The sequence below is a fragment of the Apus apus genome, chromosome 15 (genome assembly GCF_020740795.1).
Source record: "Apus apus isolate bApuApu2 chromosome 15, bApuApu2.pri.cur, whole genome shotgun sequence".
In the NCBI taxonomy this organism is placed as follows: domain Eukaryota; kingdom Metazoa; phylum Chordata; class Aves; order Apodiformes; family Apodidae; genus Apus; species Apus apus.
In genome coordinates this window covers 6,556,243-6,574,768 of record NC_067296.1, presented here as the reverse complement: position 1 = coordinate 6,574,768, position 18,526 = coordinate 6,556,243, and the positions used below count along the sequence as shown (strand labels likewise).

Genomic DNA, 18,526 nt, shown 5'->3' with positions numbered 1-18,526 from the left:
GGGAGCCAGCAGAACTGTCACTTTGGACTTTTCAAGGTCAGACTTTGGCCTGTTTCAGAACATGGTTGAGAGTATCCCTTGGGAGACAGCTCTGAAGGGCAAAGGAGCCCAGGAAGGCTTTTCATACTTCAAGGAAGAACTCTTGGAGCCAAAGAAGACCATCCCCAAGACCTGAAAGATAAGCTGACAGGGAAGACCAACAGCCTGGCTAAATAGAGATCTTTGGCTGGACCTCAGAAGCAAGACGAAAGTTTACAGTCTTTCTAAAAGGGGGGTGGCAAGTTATGAGGAATACCAAGATGTAGTGAAGCTATGCAGGGCAAAAATTAGAAGGGCCAAGGCTCAAGCAGAACTCAATTCAGCCACTGACAACAAGAAGAGGTTTTCTCAGTATACTAATAGAAAAAGGAAGACTCGGGAAAATGTCAGCCCACTGATGAATGAGGTGCGTGCCTGAGTGGTGGAAGACAGAGAAGGCGGAGTTACTGAATGCCTTCTTTGCCCTAACAAGGGCAAGAAGGAGGACCCAGGGCACTGCAAGCTGTTAAGTCTCACCTCTGTCCCTGGAAAGGTGATGGAGCGACTTGTTCTGGGTGTGTCCTGCTTTGAGCCAGGATGAAGCCATCTCTGATGGGAGAAATCCCTCACATAGCAATGGCAAGCAATTTTGCTGAATTTCCTGATGGATTGAAAACTGAACAGACATTTGCTGCAATGAATCTACTGGATTTTCTTTCAAGCCTGCAGCTGTACGTGTGGTATGCAGCCAAGAGGCTCAAACCACCTCTAAACATGTTGAAGAACAGTTAGTTATTGGGAGTTGTCAACATGAGTTTACCAAGGGTAAATCACGCTTGACCAATCTGCTAGCCTTCTGTGATGACATAACTGGTTGGCTGGATGAGGGGAGGGCAGATGTCATCTACCTTGACTTCAGCAAGGCTTTTGACACTGTCTCCCATAACATCCTCATTAGGAAACTGGGGAGTGTGGGCTAGATGAATGGACAGTGAGGTGGATCTTAAGCATGCGGGTAACTTCTAACTGAATTTTATTAGAGATTTCCCACAAGAGTAATTTCCTCAGATTCATGCTAACTAAGAAAGCATCTGAAAGACATTTATGATTTCCAGGATCATTCATGTAAGAGTTAACCAGAAGCTGACGGATATACTTGGAGCAAGTCAATTAATAATATATATAACCAAACTTTTCATGCTGAATTAGCACTGGAAGTTGGATTATCTTCACACCATTATTTATATGTAAATGACATCAGTCATCAATATTTGGCCAATAGGAGCTAACAAGAAAACATTAAACCCATGCAGTCTAAAAAGGTTCCTTTCTAAATCTACAGCAGTAACTTAGCAGTCTTTTAGAAAGAACAAGAGGTCTAACAAAAAAGTGAACTATTGCTTACGGAAGTCAAGAAAGCAGCTCATCTATATATGCTTGTCCTCACAAGCAAGGTCACATTTTTCTCCTTTGCACAGAAAATAAATAATAAAATAGCATCCTTAGAGCTTAGTGCTCATTTGCCAATATAAGGTAGAAACAGCTGCTTAGTCTTATTATGCTACATTTCATATATTCCTGCTCTAACTAGAGCTCAGAGCAGTAACAGACCTGCTAAAGACTTAGAAAAACAAAAATTCAGAGGCTTTCAGATGAACTAAATGGAAAAAAAACAACCCCACACACATCACCACTGTAAGCTTCCACTGCTTAGTCATTATTTGGCATCAGAAACACTTCAAGTATTTTTCACATTTCTTCCCAAGATTCTGCTCTTGTCCTTTTAAGTCTTTAATAAAAAGATGAGCCTCCAAAACAGCACATAGGAGAACTACAACAGTAGTTTTGCAGTGGCTGGTGAGCCAGGCTTGCCTGTGGAACAAGTATATATATTTGCCTACTCACTTTGTGCAGTTCAGAAAAGCACAGGATAAGAAACAGTCTGCTTGATTTTACCACGCAAGCCATTGCTAACAGATTTCAATATTGCACAATCTGGTAGACTAGGAACATTATCAGCACGTTATAGTTATAAAAAAATACACACACAAAAATTCTCACACCAGTTAAAAAAATTCAGGTTTCTAGAAATATAGGAGTTTAAAACCTCTATATTGGTATTAAAATAATTAAGAATCAGAGAAGGGTTGGTTGATTTTTGAATCTCCATCAAGTCCTCCTCAGGGGCTTGATGTCTCATGACTTATTATAAAAGCCTAGAAGAGACACCACAGTTTGTCTTTTAATGCAATACCTGAAATCACTGAGTTAAAGTTATTATACAGCAAGCATATTTAACATAAAGCTTTTATTGTGAAGAAAAAACATTAATTATAACTTTGTAAAGTCTCCCATTAAGCATTATGACTGGTCCTTTGACTTCAAGCTCTTATCCTCCCTCTTCATTAGGTAAAGACAACAAGCATTTGATACTGTTTAATTTGTTTATAAAAACATACTGTATGAGCTGGAATAGAGGTATTTTTCCTTTAAAGTTTAAAATTACCTGGTAATGAGTATATAGAAGGAAGGACATTTAGCACATCTATGATAATCTTACTCCTCTTACCTCCAAGAAAGCAATAAATTAATATAGCATCACATGATATCATCAAAACTATACCTGACTTGGTTCAGTAACAGGAAGATATATCCTTCCCTAGACACAGCAAGGTGACACTGAAGCTTTGTCTAGCTTTTGATCAACTACAAAGATAAATGGGTGTTCCAAGACACTTGGAAAGAGCAAAATATATGAATTAACAGTTTTGCTACATTTGCCTTAGGGGGAAAAAGAGAGGTACTGCATTACAGCTCTGTTGCACACACGAACCAAAGAAACACTGGCATTGAAAAGAAATGCTTAACATTACAGGAACTGGGTAAGCTTTCAAGAAAGTATCTGACAACTGTTTTGAACACACATGCCGACCTGCTTTTGGTACACTGAAAGTGGCAGGCAACCACCTAATCTGCCACTAGTTTTCTTCACTGAAGATAACTGGCAAATAGTCCTTCGACAACAGATTTTGGCTTGCTTTTTCCTAGTCTGGGTGGTTTCCCCCAAGAATATTTTTTTCATCCCTTTCCCATATTCACCAGCTGCTCTCCTGCATGTATTTCTAAGTGTAGTAAAATCCAGGTTGAAGAAGACATTAGAAAGACATTTTTCCCTTGGAAACCATGTAAGAACTAACTGTATTTGTGGAAGGGAACACAGTCCATTCTAAATTATTTGATATTTGTAATGTAGTTCAAAAACATGTGTGGAGTAATGATAAAATACTACAGAAAACTTCATTTTCACCAATTGTCTTTGCTGAGAGAAAGCTACTGGAATTACAAAAGACATGGAATCTCATTCTATTCTACCTCACCTAAAAGTTCATGAGAAAAAGCACACATGTAGCTCTGTGGAGATTCTAGACAGACAAACCAAATCCCAAAGAGCAAGTTTCATCCATATATTAAATAGCCTTACAGTCTGAGACCACGAATATTAAAGATGCTTCTGCTTTTTCTTTCTGCCCTATTCCACTCAGTCCCTCTCCTGCCACTGTCAAGGGATGGAAAAAAAAAAAATTAAGAGTGTTAGGCTACAACTACCCACGACAAATGCATTATAATGTTTTTAGCCAGGCAACCTGTTTCAATGTTGCCTTTGAAAAGCAGACTACTCACTTTCTCACTTCCATGCAGCAGAGAACAGAAGGAGGAAAAAAAAAATCTTCATAACTCAGAAGTCAGATATAGAATATTCCATGCAACTACACAGAAAAACCTACCTTGAAAATGTGCCTCTAAAGGGCCTTCTGGGCATACCTGTAATAGTAGATTCTCTCACTCTGTGGCTCTTACACATCTTGACAACCAGGAAAGTGTGGAAAAAGTAAAGGATTCAGGCTTTGTGACAAAATGTCCCACTCAACCAAGGCTAACAGGTGCCAGTCATTATGGCTAGCAATATAACGGCTATGCTGTTCTGCAGCTTTTCTCTCCTCCCCCATTTTCAGGTGCACCTGATAAATCAGGGCAAAATCTCTATGTAATTTAGCCACATGTGTAACAACTCTGGTGAAAAATGGCTTGCCCTAACAAATAAAACATTTTCTGGAGAACTTTTACAATGTTTTCAGATTTCTAAAAGAATCTTGTCCATGAAGTGCAGTTATGACTGTTTTAGACTTCAAGTCATGAGAGCACGCTCTTCAAAAAAGAACTCAACTTGATGGTAAGAAAGTCTTTAAAATAAAAATTTCCAGTAGGAAACCTAACAAAGAATGTCTCACAAACAGTTTAACTACGCCTGACATGAATAGGGTCACATTTAACAGTAAAGGTGACAAAGTGGGGAAGGGTACTGAGGACACAACCAACATCAAACCAAAGAAGCCAACAAGCCAAGCCCCCCAGCTCCAAGCACACAAAGTCAGGGAATACTTAAACATAGGTAGATACCTGTAGAGCTGACCTTATCACCTCCACTCTTCTAGTATATGGCAAAAGCAGTCACAACCTCAGTAAACATATCCTAAACTTATAAGCAGTAGTAATAAGCCTGACTTTGCAGGGTATAGTTTTAAAAAAGCAGTAAAGCCAATGGTGGCCCCCTTGCCCTCTTCTCCCTCTCATTTAAATAGCATGCTGTCTTAAGCAACTGCCTTTCTTACCTCTGTACAATGTTAAGGGCTGGTTCCAGGCAACATAAAAAAAAAATGTCTGTCTACATCTAAAAGCATAAAACCTCACCAACAGTAATTCCACACACTGCACTTGAAAGACTAAAATCCCTCATGAGATTGAGATTGGAGGCAAGTGAATTTTGGTCTTCAAATAAAATTATCTTATTGATAGCTGTCAACTAAAACCAAAAGTATTATTTAATAGGGTCCATCGGAAGTATACCTCCCTTTCACATGGGGTAAAAAAAGAGCTTGATGTATCTTCTCCTAACTAAAAGCAGCATATAAAATCAGAGTGGAAATATGTTCCATAGCAGATTCAAATCATAGCAGTTAAATTCTTTCACAATTGCCTCTTCCCTAATATGCTACATTTAGAAACATCAATAGATGTAGCCAGAGAAAAAAGCACACAGGCATGCTGCCCCAGCATTCAGGTTTAGGTATTCTTCACCATCCTCTCATATCCTTGGCATAAAGAATACTATGCCTCCCCTCCCCCTCCCCCTCCATTTTTTAGTATTAAAACAAATTGGAAGAATATTTAAGGTCTTTCTAAATATTCATAATCAAAAAGCTTCCATAAACATAATGCAGAATATCCCACATCATACATCCATTCAAGATTACCTCTTTGAGGGAGGTTAATTTAAATGCAGGAGTTGAAGCAACCTCCAGTGTCAGACTGTAGTGTCCAATATCATTTTACATGCTACCAATGGCTTGATTTTGCAGACAAATATAACCAAGACACCTATTCTCTCTCACTGTTCTTTTTAAAAAAATAAAAACCAAAACCACCACCCCTTTATATGCAACTGCAAAATAGAAATTAATATTGAAGGTTTTGACTGTGATTTCTTGTTCATTATTAATGAAAAACAAGCCCATGATCAAAAGATAATGTACTGTTGTAAAACAGATTTCATTCTCCTTCCTACTTGCATTTTCTCTCAACTAAACATTAGTCTCAGTGATACTATGCAAAAAATTGATAAGCAGACAATGCAAACTTCCAAGTTAAAAAATCCAAAGCCAGGATGAACAAGGGTTTCAATGGAAGGGATAAAACCATTGCAAACAGACCCCAAACCCACACAAATCATATGCCAAATAAAAGCAGTCTGGAAACAGCACACTGTCATCAGGAAAGGTACTTAAAGCAAGGCTGAATATTGTGTTTACTGTGTGCTATCACTTCCCATATTCCCTAACCTCTATCTTCATATCACAGCAGCAAATCCATTGATGTTAATGATTTAAAAAAAAAAAAATAATAGATGGTCATAGTAACAGAACTGAATGGAATTCTGAACAACGGTCAAACAGCCCAACAACTGCTAACAGTAAATAAAATTAGTGCATATTATCATGCACAGCCTAGTTAAAAAAAACAAAACAAAACACACACACACACAAAAAACACACCAAAAAACCCCCTAACCCGCAATTTTGTCCGTTTCCTCTACACTCAAGCTCTTATTCTGAGGCTTTCACTCAGATACTATTTGTTACTATGAAGCTATCTTGTATTTATATTTAGAACACACACATCTTTGTCTCATGTGTAGCAGTTCATTTTAAGTCAGAAATATTTAACGAGAAAATATTTATTTTTACAACAGTGATCGTCGAATTTTAAGTGTCCATTTTAACTGTATTATAGATATTATATAGCTAGACATCACTCTCACACTCCCAGATTTGTTTCAGTTTTGTCTTATTCTTCCAGATAGAACCTAACAGAGTGTTTTCTATTAACTTTTAGATAAAAACATGCAAAGGCAGAATCAGGTAATTTTTTTTTCTTAACAGGTTAATGAGGAAAGAGATAGTGCCTGAATAGAAGAGACTAATGTGAAACTGTGATCAGTGGATAAGCTGACAAAAGTGGGAAGAATTTCTGAAAAGAAAACCTGACTGCTTAAGAGTAAGAGCAGAAACCACAAACAGAAACAACTTTAGAACCAACAAAGAGGACTATGGGAATTTATGTCAACCTCAGACAACATCCCCACCAATATTCACCCCATTTATACCCCCAGAATCACTAATACCTACAGTGGTATGTGACCTCAGGGGTGGGGGGGGAAATCTCATCTCCATCCCTCAACATCACAGTTGCAAGGCAGAAATGGATAAGAGGCATGGAAATCAACCTTTAATTTGTAGTATTTCTCATGCCTTTCCTTATTACTAGAGACAAGGAGACAAGAGAAGTCACCTCTGAAACTTACCGAGGCTACAGGATGATCAGAAGGAGAATGCAGATAACAAGGTCTTTGGAACCGCCTCAGCATCAGATAAACGCACATGAATGGCAGATGGGGCCATTCTAGCCCAGGTATTTCACCCAACACCACCACCCCCCCTCTACTCAGGGTCAGACGATTCCGAACACAAACCCATAGCGACCCCAAGTCTCTCTCCCTGATACATGAGGAACCTCCACCCAAACTCACCCTACTTAGATATGCATCACTCAGCGATACGGGAAGCCTGCATCTCAACACACTCGCCCCTCACCATTGCCTCAGGAATGTCCCCTTCTAACTACGTTCAGCGGTAAAGTTACAATGGTTAGGAAGAGTTAAGAGCATTTACACGCTGTCCTGGGAATCCCCTCATCCCTAGCCCCAGGATTACTCCTCGCACACAACCCGTCTACACTCCCCTTCCTCCTCCCCTCAGAGACACACATCCATATTGGGGAGGGGGGCGAGAGGGAGAGAAGAGAGCCGCCCCTCAGGGCCAGCCCCAAGCTGCTCCCTTCCCCGCCAAGGGGCAGCCCTCTCTCCCCCATCCCAGTCCCACCCCAGCGCTAGAAGCAGGGGAACTAGAGCTAGAACTCTCCTCCCTCCACCCGTTACTCCCTCCCTCTAAACCCCACTCACCTGGGAAAGGAGCCAAAGCTCAGCTACGTCTCTTTCTCCCCGTCTCCCCCACACTCAGCCTCTCGCCGCCATTTTCCTCGCTGCCTAGATTTAAATAGGAACCAGCCTCCCCGAGAGGAGCCACCGGGCGGCGCCGGGCATTCTGGGGCCTGTAGTACAGCCCTGCGCGGGTAACGTGGGACCACCCCCCTCTTCTCCCCAGGCATCACGGTACTTGTAGTGCCCGCATGAGCGGGACCGTTCCCTGAGCCGCCGCTCCCATGGGGAGTTTCCCATGCCAGGCCCCACTCAGGGCTCGCAGAGGCCCCTCGGTTCACCGCGAGGCTGGCACTCGCCGTGCCTGGTATCAAGCACTAAGCTCTGAGTGGTCTATGGAGAGTCGCAGCAATACAGTAAGTATTAAAGAACGCTATAATATGCGAGAAGGATTAAAATACAGCAAGGTATCAGCCCTGCACGCAGCACTCAATCACAACACTGAGGTGAAAGTTACAGCTAAGTCGTGTTTGTGGAGCATCTGCTACACCAAGCAGCGTTTTTTCCATTTCAATAAGGAGAAAAAGCAGTCTGTTTAGGCAAATGTAATAAAACGCAAACAGGTTGGGATAAAAGATAAAAAGAACATAACTTCATAGCTTCAGTTACTCTCCATGTGCCTTGTCAAAGGTGGTTTTCAAACTAACTCAGCCATTCACTTACTGCTTGTAAAAGAGCAAGGCAGGGATATGAAGGACTAGGGGCTTGTAGAAAATAAGCCTCTGATGCCACAATTTGCTTGCATAAATACTATTTTCATAAACTTTTTCAGGACAAGTATTTAAAACTTTGCAGACTAGAACAGCATGTGTGAACACAGTACACCTCAGTTTTAGGTACTCATAAAGCAGCCATATAAAAATGTTCTTTTTAATTTGTAAATTTATAAAGTGTGAAATACTGAAAAGGCATGAACTTGAGTCCTGCCAAGCCGTTCATACAGAGCTCATTACAGGACCATGGCCACAACTAGTACTCAGGATGGACAGACAAGTAAAGCCATTAAGTATACCTTCTAGTAACTCCCAAATGAAAAAACACATCAAACTAGTGCTGGGCCCCTATGAACAAGTTACTGGCACAACTTGAGCCTCCAGCTGTGTCTGAAACAAGCATTAGAAACCAAAAAAATCCAGTTATAAAAGAAATTAAAGTTCTGGAAAAACAAGCTCCACAGATTTTCCTTGTTGTTACCCTACACAAGAACTTGCCAACTAGAAATGTCTGTCTGCACTTGTGAACTCGGATTTAACCAACTGGTAGAGACAGATTCCCTGTCATGTGATCCCAACAGAAAAGAGTTCATGATGTTACAATACCTTAAGAGGAAGGAGGTCCTGTTGAATTTCCTGAAACCGTGAGGTCTGCTTTTTAAAAATTCCATTTCTTCCATTCCAGGTAATCCTTTTCTGCAGGTTGTTCTCTTCCACTATGAATTATAACAGAACATTTATCAGGGAAAAACCAAGGGAGGTAGACAGGGAGGACTAGGTTAATGAGAGGCAGTGGTAACATGGGACTTTAGTTGTGGGTTTTCTATTTGCGCAAACTGACTATTATTCATATTTCCTCCATTTAGACAACAGGTCTTATCATTTTACTTAAATTGCATCTAGGACACCTTACACTCCAGACTGATACAGAACATCCTGTGCCAACAGAATGTAAATATTGTGTATCTTTTTCCCCCCCCTTTTAACCTCTGGTTTCTGTTGTAGCAATCATAAACAGGTAACTTCAAAGTTAGCTCTGACTTTGTAGAATGAAGGATACGGTGATAAAGTGCTTTCATTTCTCATTGATATTTGATGCTCTACAAACATTAATAAGACTCCCCAAATTTTTTTAATTGTCTAAAGGGTGATCATATTAAATATAGCTGTAGAACTGAAACATTTAACATTTTTATCTATTTGCTCCACCTACTGGTGCATATTCCTTTTAAAGCATTCTTTAGCAGCCTAAATGTATTAAAAATTTGGCCAAAGATGTACACAAGGTACATACTTAACTTTAAGCTGAATGGATTTAACATACTAATTAAATCCAATGTGATCCCAACATGTTCTCAGTGAAAAAAAACAACAATGGAAGCACAGACTAAGGAAGAGACCCATAGCTCACTTTTCGGACACTGCCATTCATTTTTATTGTGGCAATAACCCTGTCAGTGATTCCAAAGAAACTGGCAGGCACCAGGCACTTGATGACCTGGGTCTCATACCTTCCCTATAAAATATTGTGCTCAATACACGGGAACAACCTCTGAGTGTGGCAGTTTTTTCTAACCATGAAACAAACCAACAAATGTTAATTTAAGTGGTGTAAAAGGGTTCAAAAAGTAGTTGCAGAGAGAAGCTCAGAATCACCTTAGTCTTGTAAATTTGAAAAATAAAGTAGTTGCTTAAAATGCATCTAAGCAAGTACTCCTGTGAATTCATAATTTTAATCCGAGCTCTACTTTCCTCACTCCTCATTCCCACTCAAAAAAAGCATTGTCTTGTGAGCAGCATCCTAAGAAATACTTGAAGGCCAAGGAAATCTCACCCAAACTGCTCAAAAGATGATACCTGTATTGAATAAGGCATTCCTTATTATACAAGTTTATGAAAAATATTAGCAAATGTATTCTAGTTCTACAGTAAACATTTTCAGGCTTACATGAATTAATGTAATACTCCTACAATCTATTTGCACAGGGAGAAAGTTTGGCAAATAATAAAAGTGTGTTCATGAAACTTACCCAACAGTGTGATACCAGCCTCAGATCTATTAGGGTTATTTTTTTAAATGCCATTAATATTTTTATAATATAATCATATTAATATTAAAATCATATCCAGATAAAGTGCTCATATAAGGAGAAAATTAATACCTTCATAGATATAAAACCCTTGAGTCAGACTAAAATAATCATCTACAGGTTATGAAAGAAAAAAAACCCTTTAGATTATGCTTGGTGAAACATTCATTGCAATATTGTCTGAGCACCTCCCTTGAACATCTTTTGAGGAGATTCAGAAGGTTAAGATGTGTCAGTGATAAACTGAAGGAAAAAGAGGAAAGAAGGAAAAAAATCTGACACGTGATTGCAAGCATGAGATAATTTAGAAATATTTTGAAGCTGTGTCTTTTATTTCAGAAGGGCTAAGATTATATTACAGATTAGTTGCCTACTTTTCTTCCCCCCACTCCTTCCACATACAAGACACCACAATCCACTACAAAATCCAGCAGGCAGTCTTAACATTTTTCTGAAGGCACACAATTTGCATCTTTACTGTCTCATGTTTATATTGAAGCCTTTTGAAATGTCTGTGATGCAATTATTACAGAAATGTAATAACTTCTGATCACAGAACGAGAAGTTCAATCTGATTCATCTGTTTTCATTGTTAAAGTGCAATTTGGAGAGCACTACTGGATTAAGGTAGATCAAAGATGGTCTTGTCATAAATATAGGGTTATGAACAAAAATATATTAAAAATACAACCTGATAGTGTCCATTGAAATAGTAAGACATCCAAATAATAGCTTTGCAGTGTCCATTTTTTAAGTCACAGCCTTCTGTCAAATGTTGTCTTCAGATATTAGCTTGTATATCATACTGATTTTGATTTTCTTATTCTTGCCGATGCTCTACCGTCTAATTTTGCTGCTCCATTGACAAAGTTAGCTGCAATTTTACTTCACCTGAAAAAAAATGTGAGAAATTAGATCAGGATAATTAAAAGTAATAGTAGTAGTTGTAGTAGTAATAATAATAATGATGATTATTATAATAATGCTTCAGTTGAAATTAATTTGGAGTTAAGTATGTAAAAAGTTTAAGAACTTTGTACAAAGTTGATATGAAAAGGAATCAGACAGAAGTTGTTTCCAAGTCTAGTGTCCTACATACAGGAGCGACAGATGTTTCATGAAGAATATTAAAAACAGGGGAAATACAGAGCAGTCTTACCAACATAATTTCTTCCAGATTCCATGGGAATCTTAGTGACTTCCTGAGGTCTAACTTGCATTTAGACCATTGTGTTATTAGCCACTGACGGACTGAACCCCCAGGAATTAAATCTAAATCCGTAGTTTTGCAGAAATTACTTCTACAAAATCTCCATATTTTATATCCTTCTTGTGCTCAATTTACATGCTACTACATGAAAACTGACTATTCTATATTATGAGAAACAGCAAACAGAAATTTGCTATTTACCTGCTCAAAATAACTCAAGGTTTTAGAACTCCATGGCATCTCCTATCAGACATTTTTTGAGCTAGGTGGAAATTAGTCTTTCCCCAACTATCATATTTTCCTGTATCTTTCTGGTAATAATCTATGTCATTTAATTAAAAGTTGTCCTTTGCTAGCTCCTGTGATGTTATTTTGGAGTTCTTCTTCAATGTGTTTGATATTCTTTACATGGTGTGTCTTTATATAGAAGAAGAAAAATTGTAATGGTCTAAAACAGAATAGGAGAATTTATGAAATACGGTAGGGATTTATATGAAAATTATACTGACTGAAAGATTCAATGGTTTATACCATTAATAAATTGAGGAAATATCACTAAAAATATCATAGACTCATAGAACCATTTAGGTTGGAAATGATCCTTATCCAACTGTTAACACTACCAAGTCCACCACTGAACCAAGGTCTATTTGCATTTTTGTCAAAGACAAAAAGGATGGATCACAATAGGGCTTCTAAATGCTAGATTATGCCATCAACAAATGTTCTCCCACACATGATTTAAATCAAAGAGGTCCCAAAAGTGTTATCCATCTCCCACAAGTGTGGAAGCACACCTTGTGACAAATCCTTTGACATTTGCTGCATGAGGTCAGGACTTGAATTATGTCCTTTTAGCTAAGGATCAAATTACTCACTGTTCTACTAAATAACATTTTAAAGTGTTTAGAAGTTTAAATGGCTTTTATTTATTTTGAAAGTTAAAAGGCTCTCTAAATTAAATCAGATTGAAAGTTTCAACTAACTCTGCAAGAAGTTATGTGCTAGGAATGAAACCTATGCAGAGAATAAGGAAAACCAGACAAGTGAAGAGCAGCAATCTGACAGAAGAGGATAAGAGAGGGGCATAGTGAGAGTTGGAGCTGGCAATGCCAACTCAGTCGAGAAGCCACTGGGGAGCACGTGAGCTGGGACAGGACAGAAAGAAGCCAAAGTTGCTGGACTCGGGAAGACAGCCAAGACACGGAAGGTAAGGTGCCCCAGCAGTGTCATGGAGTTAGGCCTCGGGATAGAGAAGCAGGGACATAACACTGTAGGGAAGAAGGGAAAAGGCAGATGGAGCCGGAGGGGTTGCAGCAGAGGCTGAAGCGAACAGGAGGGATGTAACCGGGGAACCTCCAGAGCGGGAAGCCAAGAGCACCGCGGCTGCACCTCAGCAGGACCAGGTGCTGCTCGACCCGGCAGCCACCGGCTCCCTCACCCCACCCAGTACCTCACACATGAGCCCTAGCAGGAGGCCCATCACAGGGCATGATGCGGGATCCGCATGGTTCTGAACGAAGAACTCATGTCTCAGCACCGCCAGAGCGGTTGTTTTCCTGAGGAACCTCATGACAGTGACAGGACCCAGCCCCACCGAGGGGACCAGCCTCGCTCCCTGCCCCTCACGTCACTTCACACACGGCAATTACCGCCGGCTCAAAAGGCCCACCCCCTTCCAAGTCCTGACCAATCAAAATAAAGATCTCCTATGATTGACATCACCGGCAACTAATCGTGAGGCGGCCTGGCAACGCGGTCTCCAAGGTAGGCGGTGCTTGAGGGCCGGTTGAGCGCCTGCGGCGGGAGACGGGGCGCGACGTGAGTGACAGGAGCCTCTGCCAATCCCGTGCGCGGGGGGGCGGGGTTTCTCCTGAGGCGGCGCCGCGGGGCGGGCGGGCCCGGCCTCGTGCCGCGGGCGGGCTGGCGCTGGGGGGCCCGCCCGCCGCCACAGCCCGGGGGCCCGGCCGTTTCGCTGCGGGCTGCTCTCTGGGGAGGCTGTGGTCGTCGCAGCTCCAGGGTCAGGTAGCTATTGTTCTTGTAAAGGCCACAAGGCATGTTGGTCAGTCCGCTTTTCTCCAGTCGCCAGCATTGCGGCCCGTCTGGGTGTTGGGAAGTGTCTGCAGTTCCCGTGCTCCCTTACCTGCGGCTAGACAAGAAACAGCTGATGAGGAACTATACATTTGATTTATTTTTTCTATTTCTGCCCCCGTTAAAATGGAGAAAAAGGGGATTCAGAGTGCTTTGAACTCCCAAGAGTGTGGACATTTGGCTATCTGCTGGCTCTAGCTGGAATTCCGGGGGGGAAGCCAATTTATTTTTAAAAATTAAGTGAAGGCACAGCACCTCTGAGAATAGGGTTGGAAATTATGTTTCATTTGGTAACTTGGTGTGTCCCCTGCTGTGCTGAGCTTGGCCTCAGGTGTGTGGAGTGAGGAGAGGACCTGCCTGGGTCCAGCTGCACAACGGGCCCTGAAATTCAGTTCAGCTGTGAAGTAGTTTTGCTACCTGTTGATAATTAAATACTTAATGCTCACTGAAACTACTTCTAGTATGTCTGAATTTGCTTTCTTAAACGTTCTGCTTAGTTCCAGACTAGTAACACTGAAGTTTTTATGTTGAAAAAAAACAAACTAAAGAAATTTAAGACTAGGCATCTTCTGTTATTTGCTACTCACTTACATAGGTGCATGCTTTCGTCAGGACAAGGGAAGTTTTAATACATAACTCATAATAAGTCTAGTTATTACGCAACTTCAGCAAAATGAGTTTTGAGGCAGATTTGCTGGTTGTGAAACCTGAAGATTTAGACCATGAGATAAAATGAGACAATCAAATATGATAATTTATAGTAATATTAAACTAGTGTTCAAGTGCATGTTTCAGGAAATACGCAGTGACTTCTGCTCTTATGTCTGAGCTTAAATTTTTAATATAGACATATGTTGTACACTCAGAGGAGATCACAGTTGTCTAAACTGATTATTTCAATCAACAAAAGGCTTGAACCTATTTTTGCAGTAAAACATGGTGTGTAGGAGGCAAGGGGGGGGGAAAAGTGTAATGTTGCAGACAACAATTTTACTTTTTAAAATCCTGTGGTCAGGTTCTGTTCTTCATCCTCTGACAGCTGATCACAGCATCATGTTAAGGTAGTGAGGTGACCCCTTTTGCTTACTATGTGAATTATATTTTTTTATAAATCTCTAGTGTGCTGAACTTTGTCCTTGGAAAATAAATGAAATCTGTTTCTTAAAGAAGTGTTGATGAGTATAAAAAGAGGCCTGTGAAGTCACATACTTCTATTACTTATACTTGTTTTTTTCATGTATTTCTTCAGAGTTTATATTATATAAAATATGGGAACAGATAACTAGATGGACTTATATTAGGACAACCCACTTATTTTTCTGGCCACCTACTTTCCTGCCTGGTTTATAATTCTGTGTCTGTTATTTCCAGGTTTAAAGACCGTAAGGATTTTTTATCTCTTTGATTCCCCATTTCCTGTGTTTTAGGTTCATTTCACATAGAGCCGACTGTGTCATTTCCATTGTCCTATCCATTAAACAAAGAAACTTAGCAAAAATAGCTGTTCTTATTTTCATAATTCATTATTTTTCTGGTAAATAGATGGTAAGTGCATGAAAGAAAAAGCATAGCATCCAGTTAAGAAAAATGTTTCCAATTTTCTGTTGGTTTATAATTTTAAGTATTTAGAAAATAAAATAAACAGATAACTAGAAAGTTATGTCCCAAGTCACCAAGTTGAAAATAACTGCATAGGATTCAGTAATTAATCTGCTATTAAGTTATGTTGATTTGTTGTTCTACTATCTAGGAAACAAAATGAAATTCATGTCTCTTACAGAGTTGTAGAAGCCAACTGGACATCTCTTTGACCACATGGAAGCAGCTAAGAATGACTCCTTTATTTGTACTTCTGTTATACAAGATGAGCTAATTAGAATTTGAGTAAATTCAGAGAAGAAAAAAAGATCCAGTCGTTGTCATGGGGTAAGTAAACATGGTTTAAAAAATCACAAGGCAAATGCATTCAGATTGACTGTATTATTTCTTTTTGTGTGTTAAAAGTTCATTCAAGCTTGGGATTTTCTCTTTATTATTTTGTTGAGCAGTGTAAACCCAGAATAGCATAGATACTCTTTCTAATAGAATTTAGGATCAAGTAGTGAAGGAAGATTCACTGTAGGACAGAACAATACCCTGTAAGCAGCGCAATGGCAGCTGAACACATTCATTGTGTTCTTTTGGGACCTTGGCATGGGGGAGGAGTGATTACTTGAGAAAGGTTAAACTGGGAAGTACAGACAAGACAGGCATGAGTACAGTAAAGCATTATGAAAGTCACACTGGAGTAAACAGTCATTGGAATGATGGAATGTGAAGCAAACTTGTAGGCAAGTTTTGATCTGCCAGAGGTTCTTGCTTTGCATTTTACAGGTTAGAATCTGTAGGTGATTTCTCTCTGCAGTCTTCAGCTGTAGTCATATGGAAAAAATCAAGGAAGTATTGTCAGGGTGTGAAAAAGTGAAGAATGATCTTCCTTCATTTGTTTTTGGCCCAGGAATACTCAAGGGTGAGGGACTGAGATGTTGGAGCTTGTTTTGCTGTCTGGCTGTCTCTTAAGATACAAGTTTTCCAAGGCAAAATATGAAAAATAGGGATTTCCAGTGTATATGTTTGTAAAATACTCTGTTTGTGCTAAGCACTTTGCCTGTGCAGAACCTTCCTAAATCTAATGGAGTTCTAGTTTATGGGGCACCTTCATTTGAGAAGGATAATAACACATAGGAAGTAAAGCCAAGTGCAAGATACATTTATCAGAAGTTTTCACTTATTTTTTACTTGGATGCAAAACTTAAGCACACAGATTAAACAACTGGCATTTAATGGCAAGCAAAATAAGATCCAGTAACAACAATAAATATTTTTAAAAAATGCAAGCAAAACACAAAGCTCTCCTCCAACATTGTTATGTCTAGTTAAACAATAGTAACTGAGATTAAACTCTAAAGAATATGGTCCAGTCATTTTTACAGACTCTAGATGAATGATTGATATGTTTCTGTATTATATTCCTTGCTTCTCTTTCCTATGAATAAACCACTACAAAACAGGCTTCTATTTTGTAAGAGTTTAAACTCTGCATTTAATATTTGCATAGAAGTGTTTCCCAGTACAAAAATGGAATTGTGGAAAAAGGGGATAATGCTTGTAGCATTGAATCATGGAATGGTTTGGGTTGGAAGTTACCCTAAATATCATCTAGATCCAACCACCCATCTCTATGTTTTCCATGTGCCTTAGCAGAGGCTTCAGGAGGATCTGCTCCATGATCTTGCCAGGCACAGAGGTGAGAATGACTGGCCTGTAGTTCCCTTGGTCTTTTTTGCTTCCCCTTTTGAAAATGTGGGTTATGTTTCCCCTTTTCCAGTCAGTGGGAACTTCACCAGACTGCCATGACTTTTCAAGTATGATGGAATGTGATGTTGCAAAAAGAGCTCTCCCTGTTTGGGAGCTACTAAAGTAGAAATCCAGTTCAATGTCTGCATCTGGTAATCAATTACTGGCTGTTATTTAATGGTGTGCAATTTCTGTGGTGACTGATTGCAGTTTTTGTTTATAATCTATTAAGCAAACAAATGTATTTGCAGAGCAGGTTAGAACAACTGCTGCATCCATTAAAGCTGTAGTGCATTGTCAAGAGATCAAATGTTGAATGCAAGCTCCCATATCTCTATGGTTTTATTAAACCTTTTGTTTCATGCTGTGACTGGTTCCTCCTTTTAGGCTGAGAATCTGGTTGCATTCTAATATCACTTCTTTGTTTAGAAGGGTGCCTCTTAAGTGGTGAAATGATTGCAAGCTAGTTTGTAAGACTATATTTAGAAAATCAAAGGTAGGTAGTTTTTTTGTCATGGCATGTAACATTTTTTAGAAGGGAAGGAGGGGCAGCAAATTAGAAGTAGAATAACTGCTTTGAAGAATGGTTATTTAGAAGAGCCAGATTATGGTTTTAATATACAATTATTTTCTGGTTTACTTTCTACTACTGTATTGACTGTACAGTTAAAAAGAAGCAGTTGGAATGAGCTTTCAGATAACAATAGAAACACCATTCTTATTGGTGTTTCAGTAAAAGCTTTGAGTTAAAAATTGCAATGTATAGATCCTGTAAAATGTTTTCTTGCTATTGTAGCATGGCATGAAGATGATTTTGATGTCTAAATGTTTACATTTTTTATTTCTGCCAGAAGCCTCTTTGTTGACATTAGGTGGGCTGTTTTTTCTAAGGTATTTTAGGGGTCCACATAGTTGAAAGAAATTGAGAGATTGAAAGGATTTTGCTATTTAAGGTAGTAAGTATGTTCTCCAGATACTGTCAAATTCTTGTATGAATAACGTCTATTTTACTATACATTTAAAAACACCCACAAACCTGGGTATTGGTTTATGTTGATGGTTTTAGTGTTCAGTGCATTGTATATGTATCTGCTTAGCACTAAACCTGCATTGTTTGACTAGTTTTATGTTTACCTTGTTTAAATGGTAATCATTTAATCAACTGATATATGCAATATAAATATTTACTCATCTATTTCCACATACATCTTTGTGCATTTATGTATTGTTTCTACTGTAACGTATATTTCCATTTTGGAATGGAGTTTGTATCTCTGGATATGCAGCTCTTCAAAGGTCTTCAAGTTCACCAGGTGATTAAAGCTATTGTATTAAAAAGCGTTACCTCAGAAATTGCTTTCTAGAAACTAGAAAATGTAAACAATTTATTTCATGTTATATTGTCAAAAGGTAGCATAGACTTTAAGGTGTGAAAAGGCTTGGTTTTTAAGGCCTT

General features: G+C 39.2%; 2 protein-coding genes across 8 annotated transcripts in view; one reads left to right on the top strand and one right to left on the bottom strand.

Moving 5' to 3' along the window:
• Positions 1-11,201, bottom strand: part of NCOA3 (nuclear receptor coactivator 3) — an 81,504-nt gene extending 70,303 nt beyond the window's left edge. For 6 of the 7 annotated variants that reach the window (XM_051633072.1, XM_051633065.1, XM_051633071.1 and 3 more), the window contains exon 1: positions 7,595-7,689. The gene's annotated coding sequence lies outside the window, so the exon portion shown is untranslated. Of the gene's footprint in view, positions 1-7,594; positions 7,690-8,949; positions 9,060-11,124 lie in introns of those variants that run through there. The other variant, XM_051633068.1, reaches the window with a different exon arrangement.
• Positions 11,202-13,596: 2,395 nt separating this feature from the next.
• Positions 13,597-18,526, top strand: part of ZMYND8 (zinc finger MYND-type containing 8) — a 66,390-nt gene continuing 61,460 nt past the window's right edge. Inside the window, exons 1-2 of the mRNA XM_051632842.1 lie at positions 13,597-13,668; positions 15,515-15,660. Coding sequence (XP_051488802.1) covers positions 15,656-15,660 — 5 coding nt within the window. The 5' untranslated portion in view covers positions 13,597-13,668; positions 15,515-15,655. The remainder of the gene's footprint in view (positions 13,669-15,514; positions 15,661-18,526) is intronic.